The 12,660-nt window shown below is 43.2% G+C and overlaps 1 protein-coding gene across 1 annotated transcript; it reads right to left on the bottom strand.

Annotated features, from left to right (window-relative positions):
* Positions 1–2,071: 2,071 nt before the first annotated feature.
* LOC119440902 (shematrin-like protein 2) lies at positions 2,072–4,584 on the bottom strand. The gene is made up of 3 exons (XM_037705721.2): positions 4,436–4,584; positions 3,057–3,315; positions 2,072–2,120 (listed from the first exon to the last, which is right to left on the bottom strand). Coding segments are annotated over exons 1-3 (264 nt in total). The 5' UTR covers positions 4,439–4,584; the 3' UTR covers positions 2,072–2,118.
* Between the last annotated feature and the right edge of the window lie 8,076 nt (positions 4,585–12,660).

The raw sequence follows: 12,660 nt of genomic DNA, 5'->3' as shown, positions 1-12,660 counted from the left end.
ACTAATACATGTGACCTGGGAGTGTAGTAGGCACCCTCATAGGCCCACTAATAATATTTCAATGGAGCAGTGGGAGGCACAGCTTGCCTGTTCCGACTTGGCAGGACAAAAGTCCTTAATTAGCCAGGTCCCGCAGGGGGCACAGGCCAGTGGGGCCCTGGACTAAGGGGCTCCGACCACCCCTCCTTGAAATATTTTCCAGACAAATAAAGTGTCGATATATATATATATATATATATATATATATATATATATAATTGCACGCAATTCTTTCATTATTTCCACAGCATGAAAATATGACGAACAGTGCTTCAAGAAGGGATGTCTTAGGCTGGTGCAACCGTTTCCAGCAGGACACTTTTCCTTGCAAGCGCACGATATGCTTTTTCGAAACCAATTGTTTGGCATTTAGGAGTGTAGTACAGTACGTTAAGGATGGAAACATAGGGCCGAGAAGACAAATAATAACGCGAAGAAACACATTTTCTTGGAAAAGGTGAGAAGGTCGCTTGCTAGAAATGAAAATATTCCTGAACTAGGAAAATTAAGTAGTGCTTTATTTTAACTATTCGCGCACACAGCACGCTCTTTACGAAAAGCTGAGAAGAAAAGCAAGTTTTTTTAAAATCGTCTGCATTGTATAAAGTCTTTGAGAAGACTCGTTAAAAGAAAAAAAATCTGCTACAACTGAACTGATTTCAATAAAGTGGTGCCATTTGTTGTGTTACAAAGAAACCGCGAAGTCTTTCACTCATTCAACCCCAACGAGACCGAGAGTGTTAAATGGAGAATCATTGGTTAACCTTGCTAACAGCGGGACTCAGCGACTCAACAATTTTATTATGCCGGCAGGCAAGATTTTTTATTTTGTACATGTCTATACTTCTAAAGTAATTTGTTGCACTATGAAGAAAGTACTTACGTAAATACATCGGCTGCCTCGCTAGCATTCGCTGAAACAGTTGATGTATCGAAGTTTATAGAAAGTGCCACACATGGCAAGTAAATCTGTACGGTTTACGCGATCAATCTTTAATAACCACTAAGCAAGTTGTTAGTTATTCGCTATAAATGTCATACCGCTAGCAAATGTAGCTATTCTTAAGATTAACCATGGCATTGTTTTCCCTAAATTAGTAAATATTATTTGCGAGTGATCGAGCCACTAAATCAATAAGCTTTCCTGTTATTTGAAAAAAAAGCACTTTCTACTAAAGTAAATAAACACGAACTTTCCAATTCCACTGAGCGTAATGACAGAATATCAATTATTAACTTTTAACTACTTGTGGTTCATCTTTTTAAATATTTAGTATTTTGTAGCCATACGTACAGTATGTTACATGCATTGTCTTACACTATTGATGTCAATAATTGGTAGTCGAGATCCAACAGACAAACAAATTGCGTTATTTTTAAATAGGCAAGGAAAGTGCGCACTCCATGAGCTTATTCATTCATCAGCAGGTTCTCATCAAGACCATTATTACAAATTACATAGACTTTGGCCAAAAGACCACGTAATATATTTTGTACGGCTAAAAACAAGCAGGTAGTTTAATTTGTAACATGAACGATAAGTTATCGCTGTCGCAGTCGCATATGAATGATCGTCGATGTGACGTTGGTAAATGTAAATTTATATCTTAGTTTTTGTGTATTTCTTGTCTCTTTCACTCATAAATTCATTGAGTCGTTCCCAGTAGTGCTGATGCCATTCTCTTGTATATTCAGAAAGCGAAATATTTATATTCTTGCTCTAGCCATGGCAGCAAAAAAAGAACAAGGGCAGCAAAAAAAAAAAAAAACTTTTTTGTTCTGCTTGCGGCCAAGCTCGTAGAACAAGAACGCTACACTGTTGAATGTTCTTAGGAGTAAAGCCACATGCCAAGTAGCTACATTTGCACTGAACATAAAAAACCTCCCTCCAAGAAAACGCAGTCGGCTTAGATACGACTAAGAACTGATAAAGTCTGCGCTACGCGGTCTGCATTAGCCAAGAGGTAACCCATAACGGCGCCTGAACTCGACCAACGTAGACAAAGTGTAATGAATGACAAAGCAAAGCGGATAAGTTTCCATCACTTTATTCAAGCGAGCATGTCTGCGGCGACGTCCCTCTGAAATAAAACAAAACAGCATAGTAAAACAAAATGCGACAATAGTATAGAATGTAAGGCATATATTGTTTCGTTGCAGCCTAATTGCTGATCTCTAATAAACGTAGCTGAACCAGTTTGATGTATTGTTTTGCAAGTATTCTTTAAAGTTTCTCCTCACCCTTACTATTTTCTGTGCTTTTAAATATTTCTCGAAATTTGCCTCATCCATTCTTGAAATAGGTAAAAATTTTTAGAAACAGGGCCTTTGACAATGCAACGAGAAAACACGCATACAATGCTCAGTGGAAAACCACCATATGGTATTCCTTAGGAACTACCATATCGATTACGTGAAATCCATTCAGAAGCACCTTTAGCACCTTAAAGCTGACATTACTAGTTACATAGAGCTCCAGCTCTCACTAATCGCGTAACTGTCTTGCGTCTAACAGTAAGTCCAATAACTCGATAGCTCATAATTATGTGCAACTGAAATACCACACTGCACCAGACCAATCCGCACTTTTTTATTCGATTAACGATCACCCAAGGAACAACAGTAGAGTTGGCGAGGGCAATTCTTAGTTACTTTTTTTTGTCTTGGAAAGAGTTCTGGAACGTTACCTTCATGTCTCGATGAAAAAACAAAAACCGGGATATAGCAATTAGTCTACGTATGCTCCTAGGACCACCACTTTCATTGGAGGACATCATATATGTCGCCGTCTACTTTCTGTGCAACTTTTGTAGAATCCGTGGATCTATTGCTGTTTCGCGTAGAGAAATGACGTGTAACGCGGTGTAGGACTCCAGTGCAAAATCGAAGTAGCAGATTCAGTTTCAGGCATCTTATTTCGCAGCTGGCCATTGTTTCTAAAGCTCATTTTTGATTTCGAATAAATTCTTGTTTTAAGTATCACCGTAGTAAAGATAATCTTTGCTCAGTTTTCTCACATTTCTTGCGGAGGAAGGTAGAGTAGCCGAGCCCACCAAGACCATAGCCGTAGCTCAGACCGTAGCTGCCAAGACCGTAGCCGTAGGCAGGGTATCCGAAGCCGTAGCCTAATGCTGGGGCATGGTGCACAGTCGCCAATGAGGCGAGTGGGGCATGGTATGCACCGTAGACCGGTGCAGCCAGGGAGTAGCCGTATGGGTAACCGGCATAGCCAGCAAAGGCACAAGTGGCCAGGGCAAGAAGCAGGCAAGTGCGGAACTGCGATTTCATAGTACAGTGCAATATAATACAATCATTTTATATACAATGCATAAATAAACACTATACAAGAAAACCATACGTAGAAGAACATCATATTTGTTCCCACTGTGGTGATGTCACAGCTGTAAAATGTTTCTGCAGGATACGTGGAAAAACATTGATGTCGGGAACTACTTCAAATTGCCTTATAATATTTTGCTCCTTCATAAGCGTGCAATCCATTATTTACCGTTATTCTAGAGACCGCGCTCTCTACGATAAACCGATACTGAGACATTCATTGGGCCTTCATTTACGTCATTGTGTAGCTATATTGTAACTGTTTCAAACAAATTACAGCGAGGACCGCGCACATGCTCTACTTGGTCCTCGTTTTCGCTATGCATTGCCATAGGGCGACGCTGAGAGTAATTTCAGCACAACACATTTTATGTCTAATGCACTCCTACGTATTAAGGAATGAGAAGTGAACCGAAGTAGCCAAGGCACAAATCAGTTTTGCTCCACACATTAGAAACGTATCATTTCATTCATGGCTGCAAAAAAAGCGAGAAACGAAATGCAGAAGTAACGACTGAAAGTTGAGGAAGTTAGTCGGCAGGTGTGGGTACTGAGAGACACAAATGGCACGCTAAAAACAGCACAATCCCTGTTTGCTGCCATTCTCGTACTACATGTGTTCGCGCAACTAATCCTAAGTAAAAAATTAAACTCATTAAACGACGAACATTCTACTGCTGTTAGGATTACGTATCACTGAGCTTCTCTTCTTCTTTAGCAGACGAGAAATGTTTCCCAGCAGGTGATATCACACATGGAGTGGTGTTCTCTTTCGTGCAGTCGAAAAAAATGTTGACCCATGCCATCCTAACTTTTCGAGTTAAAACCGAAATAAATTTGATGGTTGCGGAAGACATTTGTAGGGTTGTCATTTTCGTAACTGTAGCCACAATACTATTTTCTACCCTAATAGTGCAGCGATTGCAATAGAAAACCTGCTTATTGAATCATTTCAATCATGACTGTGAAGGTTGGATTTATATGCAAGAGCACAATGAAACGGCTGCTCATGGCGCTAAGAGGCAAACTGCCGTAAACGTAGAAAGGATGTCCTTACCATGGTCGAATGTGCAGATCAGCTCGTGAAGAACTTAATGGTGGCTGTGAAGTGCACTGGACGGCCTTTTTATACTGGTGACATACCTTGGTTCAATGGAGCCAAAGCTCGCCGCATGCACAACTACAACGTGTCAACCAGTTCTTGTCAGATTCCTAGAATCTGTTAAAGGGGAAGTGATGTGGTTATTCCCCCTGTTTATATCGTCGCTTTCTTTTCATTGCCCCGATGTTTAGCATTCATACCCTCACTTGAGTGTGTTCACCTTCCTATTCTGTGAGAACACCTTGAGATGCCCGCTAGGCATTACTCTATTTTAAGTCTGCATGGTCCTTATGGCGACAACAGCTGTATTGAACGCAAATCACGTCCTACGCTCCCTTGAATAGCACGATGCAAGATCAGAGAACCTTGAAAGATGCAGGCAGGTGATAGCGTCTGCTACGGAGTGTACTACATATGAAGATTGCGATCGGTGCATTTATTCGCTATTGACGTTGGCTATATCGCTGTTAAAAACATTAGGGTAAGTTCTGTCACATATGTTTACAACTGTCAAATTAGCAGTTAACACCGGCTCAAAAATGCAACAAAAGTTTGCGAGAAATTTACCGGAAGAATTTTGTACCTGGCTCACGCGTTTATTCGATAATTTGTTCAAGGGAATACAATGTGATGGCTGTCAGATTCGTATTTCCTCGCTAGAAGGTGGTAAATGAAGTCGTTAAAAGTAGTTTTTTAGAGAATATGAGCACTCATGTCCGTAATAATTTCCGATTGTTGATTGTCTTGATGTTCAGAGGAGCTCTCCAGTTCATTTCTTGAAAAAATAAAAAAAGCAAGCATGCACATAATAATGAATGGATAACCAAGTGTATATGAAGAATTCTGCAGAAACCGTTAATTCATCGTATTGCGCCAAATTTTAGTTTTTTAGAACATTCGGCAAACAGTGAAGGTTTCAGCTTTTTTTTCTCCTTTAGATTGTTCTCCTGCGTTATTGTGGAAATTATTTGCAACACCAGGTATAAAGCAATGCAGGTACTCATCTTTTCGAGGTATCAAAGGTATTGTTATTTGGATTTTCATATGCACAGTAAACATGAAGCTTAGGGAGAAAAAGCACATCTGCAATTGGTGTTATCCTACCAACAGGGCGTTACTTATGGTATAAATATTAGTGAAATATTTGACCCAGCAGAGGCTTCGTAGAAGAAGATGCGAAGTAACGGTTGTAAAGTACTGAGGTAGATGACAAAGCTTATTTTATGTTACCCTAAATTGACATGATAATATGTAGGACATAAAGTCAATGTCGGTAGCTACAGTCATATCTTACAAGGCATCAAAACTGCATTTTTGAACATTCTGCACCAATTCTGTAGCCATACGCTGACACTTCGCACGCAGAAGCTAGTAGCTGATATTAGGCGATGTAGGTCAGAGAAGGGTACCCTACGGGTATAGACTTCGTAACCCGCGCAGGGGTACGTATCAAAGGGCAGGGGAGTAGGAGTACAGAACTGAAACAAGAAGAGCGGTGTTGACAAACAAAATGGCTGCAGAAACAGGAAAGTGAACAGATGTACAAGGAAAAAGTTATGGCAGACTTCAATACATTAGCCCACAAACTGTAATTTACGAGGAGGCATATGGCCGAAGCTGCAGTTCCTACAAGGCAAGCAAACTTTTTATTTCAGCGATGCAAAAGAAAAAAAAAAAACTAGCACGTCCGTATCACAAGATAACCATATGGGTGTGACTAACAAAACACTGAATCTTTTCAATGCCTTTCGTTTTCTCACTCATTGCATAATGAGGCGCTCGTCATTGACAGCCTTGAAGCGGTAGGGTAGCATATACGTGAGTTTATTGGCCAGTTGTCGCTCCCAAGCTCCCGTACTATGAGACTCAGGTGGTTCATTGGATGTTCCATAACCACCATAAGCAGTACGTGGCGCTAGCTCAAATACTCGAATACCCAAGAAAGTGGAAGGGAGAATGGGTGCGGTGGTAATTTAATTGCTAAACACGGTACGCGTAATGCGGAAGATGTGGATTTGATTCTCTTGTGCGGCAACATATTTTCGTCCCCTTTCTTCTCCTTTTCCTGTTTATTATTTCTACATTTCTAAGAAACATAAATAATTCCATCCGTCTCTTTCTGCCTTCAATGACTGTTTTCTGGATTATTATTGTAACTAATGTAAAACTGACTTTCTTGCACTGCTTTATTTTTCTTGGTAAAGATGCACATGAGTGCCAACCACCCACAGGCCAAATCTTCGTGATTTAGGCTAACTCAGACTCTCGATTTAAAGCCCTTTCGCTTACCTCGAAATGACAGTATTGATTCTTTTCTTTGGCATAAAATGAAAGCCAGCCTTTCCTATAACGCCCACACTACGAATAGGATGAATTGGTTGCCTGTTTCCCCACTAACGACGAAACGTTAAATGCCACCATGGTGCCTGTTCATCAAAGCTTCATCAAGAGGACGCTACCTTATGGCACGCTGTCATTTGTTCACGTGTACATAGTTCATGAATCGTAAAGTACTCCAATGAACCTACAGGACTACCACAATTTCTGAAACTCCCCGTGTACCGGGAAGACCCAGCGCTGTCATTCCCCATTCCTAAAGAGGTTCCTGGTTCTCTGGATGAACGCCATTTCGTTATTGCATGTCATGCTGGGTTCTCCATTCTAGATATGATCACCAAATTGCTCAGCACTAACCAGTGTCGTATAGTGGCAAATATTCTTGTAAAACATTGCGGACTGTTTGGCTTTGCACAGCAAGAAGGGCCAACATCGTTTCGTCCTTCTCGTATATGCCATCGCATAGATAGAGTATATGGCCGACCTGTGCGACATAGATCGTATCGAGTCTCACCATCGGAGCGCAAAGTCATCAAGGAACAATTACGCGAAATGTTAAATAAGAATGTAATCCGAGAATCATGTATTCCGTTGGAAGCGCCAGTGATTCTGGTTACAACGAAAGAGGATACATGGCGATTTTGTGTTCCCTAGCGCCACCTCAATACCATTACTAAAAAAAAAACATCCACGCATCTCCACGAAGTGAACCATGACGAGTGGGCGTAGCACTGGGGATCGTTCTTACCGTAAATCACCCGTGACATTGCCCACCCGCGCATGTAGATGAGTGACAACGCGTGTGTACAGTATATGCAATGTTTTATTTGTCATAACTCGTATGTCGTGTTGAGTTCTGGATTCAGTTTTCCCTTCATTATCACTGCTTTGTGGTCCGCGAAATATAGAGCCAATGGTTCTTCTATCGGATCTAGCCTGAAGTTGGCAAAGACAATGTCTATGCACGTTCCCCTGGTGGTTGTTGGTTGTTTCTAGTCACACGAAATGCATCGTCATATACTGCACAAGCAAGCCGCTGTCCGTGATGTCTACGTTGAAGTCTCCAAGTACGAAAGGGTTGTTATTGTACTTTGTTTCGTATTCGAGCAATGCATGGCTAGATCAATGTACTTTTCTACGTTGCCTCGGGAGAGATTCGGCGCCAAGTACACTGTCAAGACGATGGTGTCGGATAGTTTTATTGCAGCGTGTTCGCCGTTGTGAGATTGGCTCATTATTGGTAGGTCGAGATCCACCGCAGTCTTTGGCAATTTCACGTACATCCTAACGCCACCCGCCGAACGCTCTGCTTCTTCTGTGCAGATGACGGGGAAGAATCCATTGATGTGCGGTCTTGCGCTCCACGTTTCTGTAAAGCAAAGGACGTCTGCTGTCGTTAGTACGGGATCTCGTTCGATGTCTTTTGCGTGGGCATTGAGGGAGCGCGCCGCGGAGAGAAGCGGGGCTCCGGAAGTGGTCTAGGAGCTGGCGAGGAGGAGACCTCCTCCGCCCTCCTGGTTGCTATGGCTACGTCGCAGCCAACGTTGGCCGTGAGCAGCGACAACGTGGACGGACGGACAAGCCTCTACCCTAAGGTGCTTCGCCCCTAAAAGGATCTGTACCCACTTCGACGTATTGATGGTGCTATCCATTGCCTGTCATCAGCCTCTCCCTTTTCGTCTGTTGACTTCAAGTTGAGCTACTGGCCTATGTAAAAGGCAGACAAGAAAACTGCGTTTGTCACGCCAGACGGACTTTCTCAGTGTATTGTGAAGCTGTTCGAGATGTGTAATTTCGAGCGCTTTATGAACCACATCCTGCGTAGCTTGAAGAGGGAAGTGTGGACGTGCTATGTAGGCGATTTAGTGAGTTTTGTGCACACGTGGGTGCAACGCACTTCTTGATCTTGTGCTAGGCTGTTTGGGCAAAGCGGGTTTGGTCTTCAACTCAAAGAAATGCCGTTTGGGAGAGCGCCAAACACTGCTTATAAAAACTTATGCATAAGGATGGCAGACGACACGATCCAGCGAAGACTGGTGCTGTCGAATGCTTTAAACAAACTTGTTCAGTAAAAATGCTATGCAATTTCTTGGGACGTTGCTCGTGCTTCTACCACTTTAATCTTGAATTTCTAAATATCGCATGCCTGCTGACGTGCCTCCTTCAGAAGGGCGCTCCTTTTGAATAGACCCTTGAATGTGAGGCCAGTTTTCGTGAGCTGAAATTTCTTCTGACGTCCCATCCCATTCTCCGAAACTTCGACTCTTCAGCTCCTACAGAAGTTCTTACTGATGGTAGGGTAATGGCGTCAGCGCTGTATATTCACTGCGTCGACACCAAGGAACACGTCTATGTTTGCTCCTTGTGCATGTCTGAACGCAATTACACCGCCACGGTGCAAGAATGTCTTGCAGCGATCTTCGCAGCACAGCGCTTCCGGTCAGACCTGTGCTCGCGCCCATTCATCGTGGTCACACACCATCATTTTGTCTGCAGGCTCGTTGAACTCTGTGATCCATTAGGCCGGCTTGCGCGTTGGAAAATTCGCCTACAGGAGCACGATTTTCCTGTTTGCTATAAAAGCGCCCGACGACACGACGACGCTGAGTGCCTTTCGCGCATGACGCTTCCCACGACAGACTGCGATGCGGTCAACTTCGATCGCCATATTGCCTCATTGGAGTCATTATTTCCGGGTATCGATACTTTCAAGATCGATCAACAAAAAGACATAACTTTATAGCCACTGCTCACTACTGCACATGTAGACCAGTCACTCGGGTCTGCGTTTGGGATGGGGTACTGATTCGGCGCGCTGTGCCTCACGATTCAACATCTGGAGGCGTAGTCTGCGACGTTAACATATGCGATACTATCGCCTTCGCGTGACATAGTACTCAACCAGCCAATGAGCGCGCGCCTGAGCTATACTATCACCGAGGCGATACAACCGCTTAAAGTGTTCGTCGCAGAATACGTACCCTTGTCATTTGAATCTCCGCGAACGGTCTACTGCTTTCAACAAAGGTTCTACTGGCCTAAAATGTGTCATGTGACCGAACAGTACATGTCCACCTGCAACGAGTGTCAACCTCACAATTAGGCGTCTGACGAGCGTTCCTTCTGGTCGACTACATCCAGTACCATCCCCCAAGCGCTTTATTTCACCAAGTTGGCATCGACCTTCACGCTAATTTAACCATATCAAATGGGAATCGTAGGATCGTCGTGTGGGTCCTTCACTTGTCACGCTACTTTGAGACAGCTGCTATATACGTTCGGCTACTGCAACCAAAATGTGTCACTGTTGTTGTCGCTGTTGTTGACCTGAGTGGTCGTGTCTCGTACCCACAGCGAGGGTTGCCCATGGATCGGGTGGTTAAATTATGTTGATAAAGACAACGAAGTTAACAATTTGGATGTTGGAACTGAGACAATAAAAAGTTTGTGTGGGGAAATAAGGTATATATTTTTGTGCAGTTTCATCATTCTTAGACACAAACCTCCATGGTTCATCATCAGCGAAAGTGGGCAGCAGTTCACTGCAGACGGAGTGGAAGAAATGCTTCGTCTATGTGCTTCAAGTTTTTAAAGCGAAGCTTTGTACCTCTACCAGCCAAGGGTTCTGTCATGTCCGTCGTTGTAAGCAAAAAACTATCCCAACGAACCGCTAACAATTGCAGGTATAGCAGTATAGCTTACTTGAATTCAGGCATTCAGCGTACAACTAAGCACTCGTTTTCGCAAGAAAAACCACAAAAACAAGCTTCAAAGTGATGAGCCAACATGATGGATTATAAGGGCTGCGGGCAAACAACGGAAACAGGCTCGGCGCGGTCCGTAAGATTAGATTGCAGCTGTTGCAAAGCTTATGCAGCTGCTTGAAAGAGGGTTGACGTCATTCGAAACCCTTCCAGCCTAGTAACTGCTTCGGTTCATTTTCTAGACTACCCCACTATGGGGTAGTCTAGTAGTGTATATCACACCGATCATAAAGCAGTAGTGAACATTGTTGTGAAGTAAATAATAATAAAGGCCGTGGTTAAAGTTACGTTGTAGTGTGTGAAATATCAAGTGCGCCGCAGTCACCGTGAGGGTGGCGTAAAAAGCTTCGCTTTCCAACCACCTTCACAGGGTGGATTGGCGGGCAATTTTTTGACATTCTACCCCGTCACATCCACACAAAAAATGGTCTTACGGAATGCACCAGCAGTAAGTATTCTTATATGAACATGTTGTCCATGTATGTCGCGTCAGTTTAAAATAACTGGGACAGCGTGCTACATTTCGTTACGCACGCCTCTAATACCTCACGGAACAAGATTGCGAGCTACCGCCCATTGTTTTTTCTTCATGCTCGCCCACCTCCCTATGCACTATGGACACTATCTTCCATTTGCCCAACCACGATAAAAATTCCATATCTGATATCGTCTCTCTTGCTGAAGAGGCCCGACGAATTGCTCATTTGCCCGCTCTTGTTTCACAAGATCACGCGAAGGCCCACTACGGCTGCTGAGGCCGACGCTAGATATGTGTCCCTGGTGATATAATGTGGCTGTGGAAACCAACAAGAAAGCGTGAGTTATGTGAAAAACAGCTGGCGCACTATGCTGGACCCTGTGTTAATATCTATCACCTAAGCGAATTGGCCTACGGCGTAGCACGCCTCAAAGAAAATGGCCGACATTCAGCAAATACTGAAGTTATGCATGTCAACCGTTTAGAGCGCTGTATTTCTCGATAGCCTGTTACACTTGACCAGTGGGCTCCGTCTGCGCGGATGGAAGTGTTACATCCTTATGCGCGTTTTTGGCCTACTCCTCAACAGGACCTGGGGCATGCAAGACGGGTTGACTAGAGGAAGATGGCGTTCGGCTGGCTAACCAAATCTCAATAGTGCCACAACCACTCAGTTCAACAACGAAAACAAGAACAACATATCGATAGACACTCGGTTGATCACTATCGGTCAATAGACACTCGGCATCTCAATAAACGCCTTTCGTGGTCGTAAAAATGTGAAGGCAATAGAGTAGTACGGTTGTAGAAGAAGAAATAAAATCAAAGCAGAATGCATGCAGGCAGCTTTAGAAAGGCAAATTTGGCAAACACATTGACCCGGACACCGCTAAACGAACAAAAAGTATTAAGAAAGTCGCACGCCACAAAAAAACATCAAATTCATGGTATTGTTGTATTTTTAAGTTTTTCCTTTTTGCATGCCGAGACCATTCCTTCCGAATTTTCTGAAGTTATTTAAGACGAGACTGAAAAGCCTCACAATAAAAAAAAAGGCACCGCCCCGATGCAAATACAGTGATTTTTTATTTACTTTTTTGCTCAGGCTTGTGTATCGAAAGCAAACATCTCAAACGTAAAAAGTGGCATTTCAGAGAGACACTGCTTCTTACACAACAAAAATGCTGAAATATTTCGCCTCCCTGGGGTTGGTTGAATTCATGGAGGATCTGATATGACTTAAAAACCCGCCGCAATGACTTAGCAGCCTTGGAACTGCGCTAACAATTCACGAGATCAGAGGCTGAATTTTGTTCCAGGGCAGCCGTATTTTGGTAGGCGAAATGCAAAAAACGCTCGTGCGCCGTGAATTGGGTCCTCGTTAAGAACGCCGCGTGGTCAAAATGAACTCAGGAGTATCCTAGTACGGTGTGCCTCATACGCAAATCATGGTTTTGGCACGTAAAATCCCTCAATTTCATTATTGTAACTTATTCGCGGCTGAGAGGAATGTCAGCAGTTCAGTTTGCTACCAATGACTACGTGACTGTCAAGATTTCATTATTGTTGAAAGAAAGATAAGCAACGCAGAAGCAACTTAA

The sequence above is a fragment of the Dermacentor silvarum genome, chromosome 2 (genome assembly GCF_013339745.2).
Source record: "Dermacentor silvarum isolate Dsil-2018 chromosome 2, BIME_Dsil_1.4, whole genome shotgun sequence".
Lineage (NCBI taxonomy): Eukaryota > Metazoa > Arthropoda > Arachnida > Ixodida > Ixodidae > Dermacentor > Dermacentor silvarum.
Note: the sequence above shows the minus strand (reverse complement) of the source record. Positions and strands in the feature narration are given on the sequence as shown.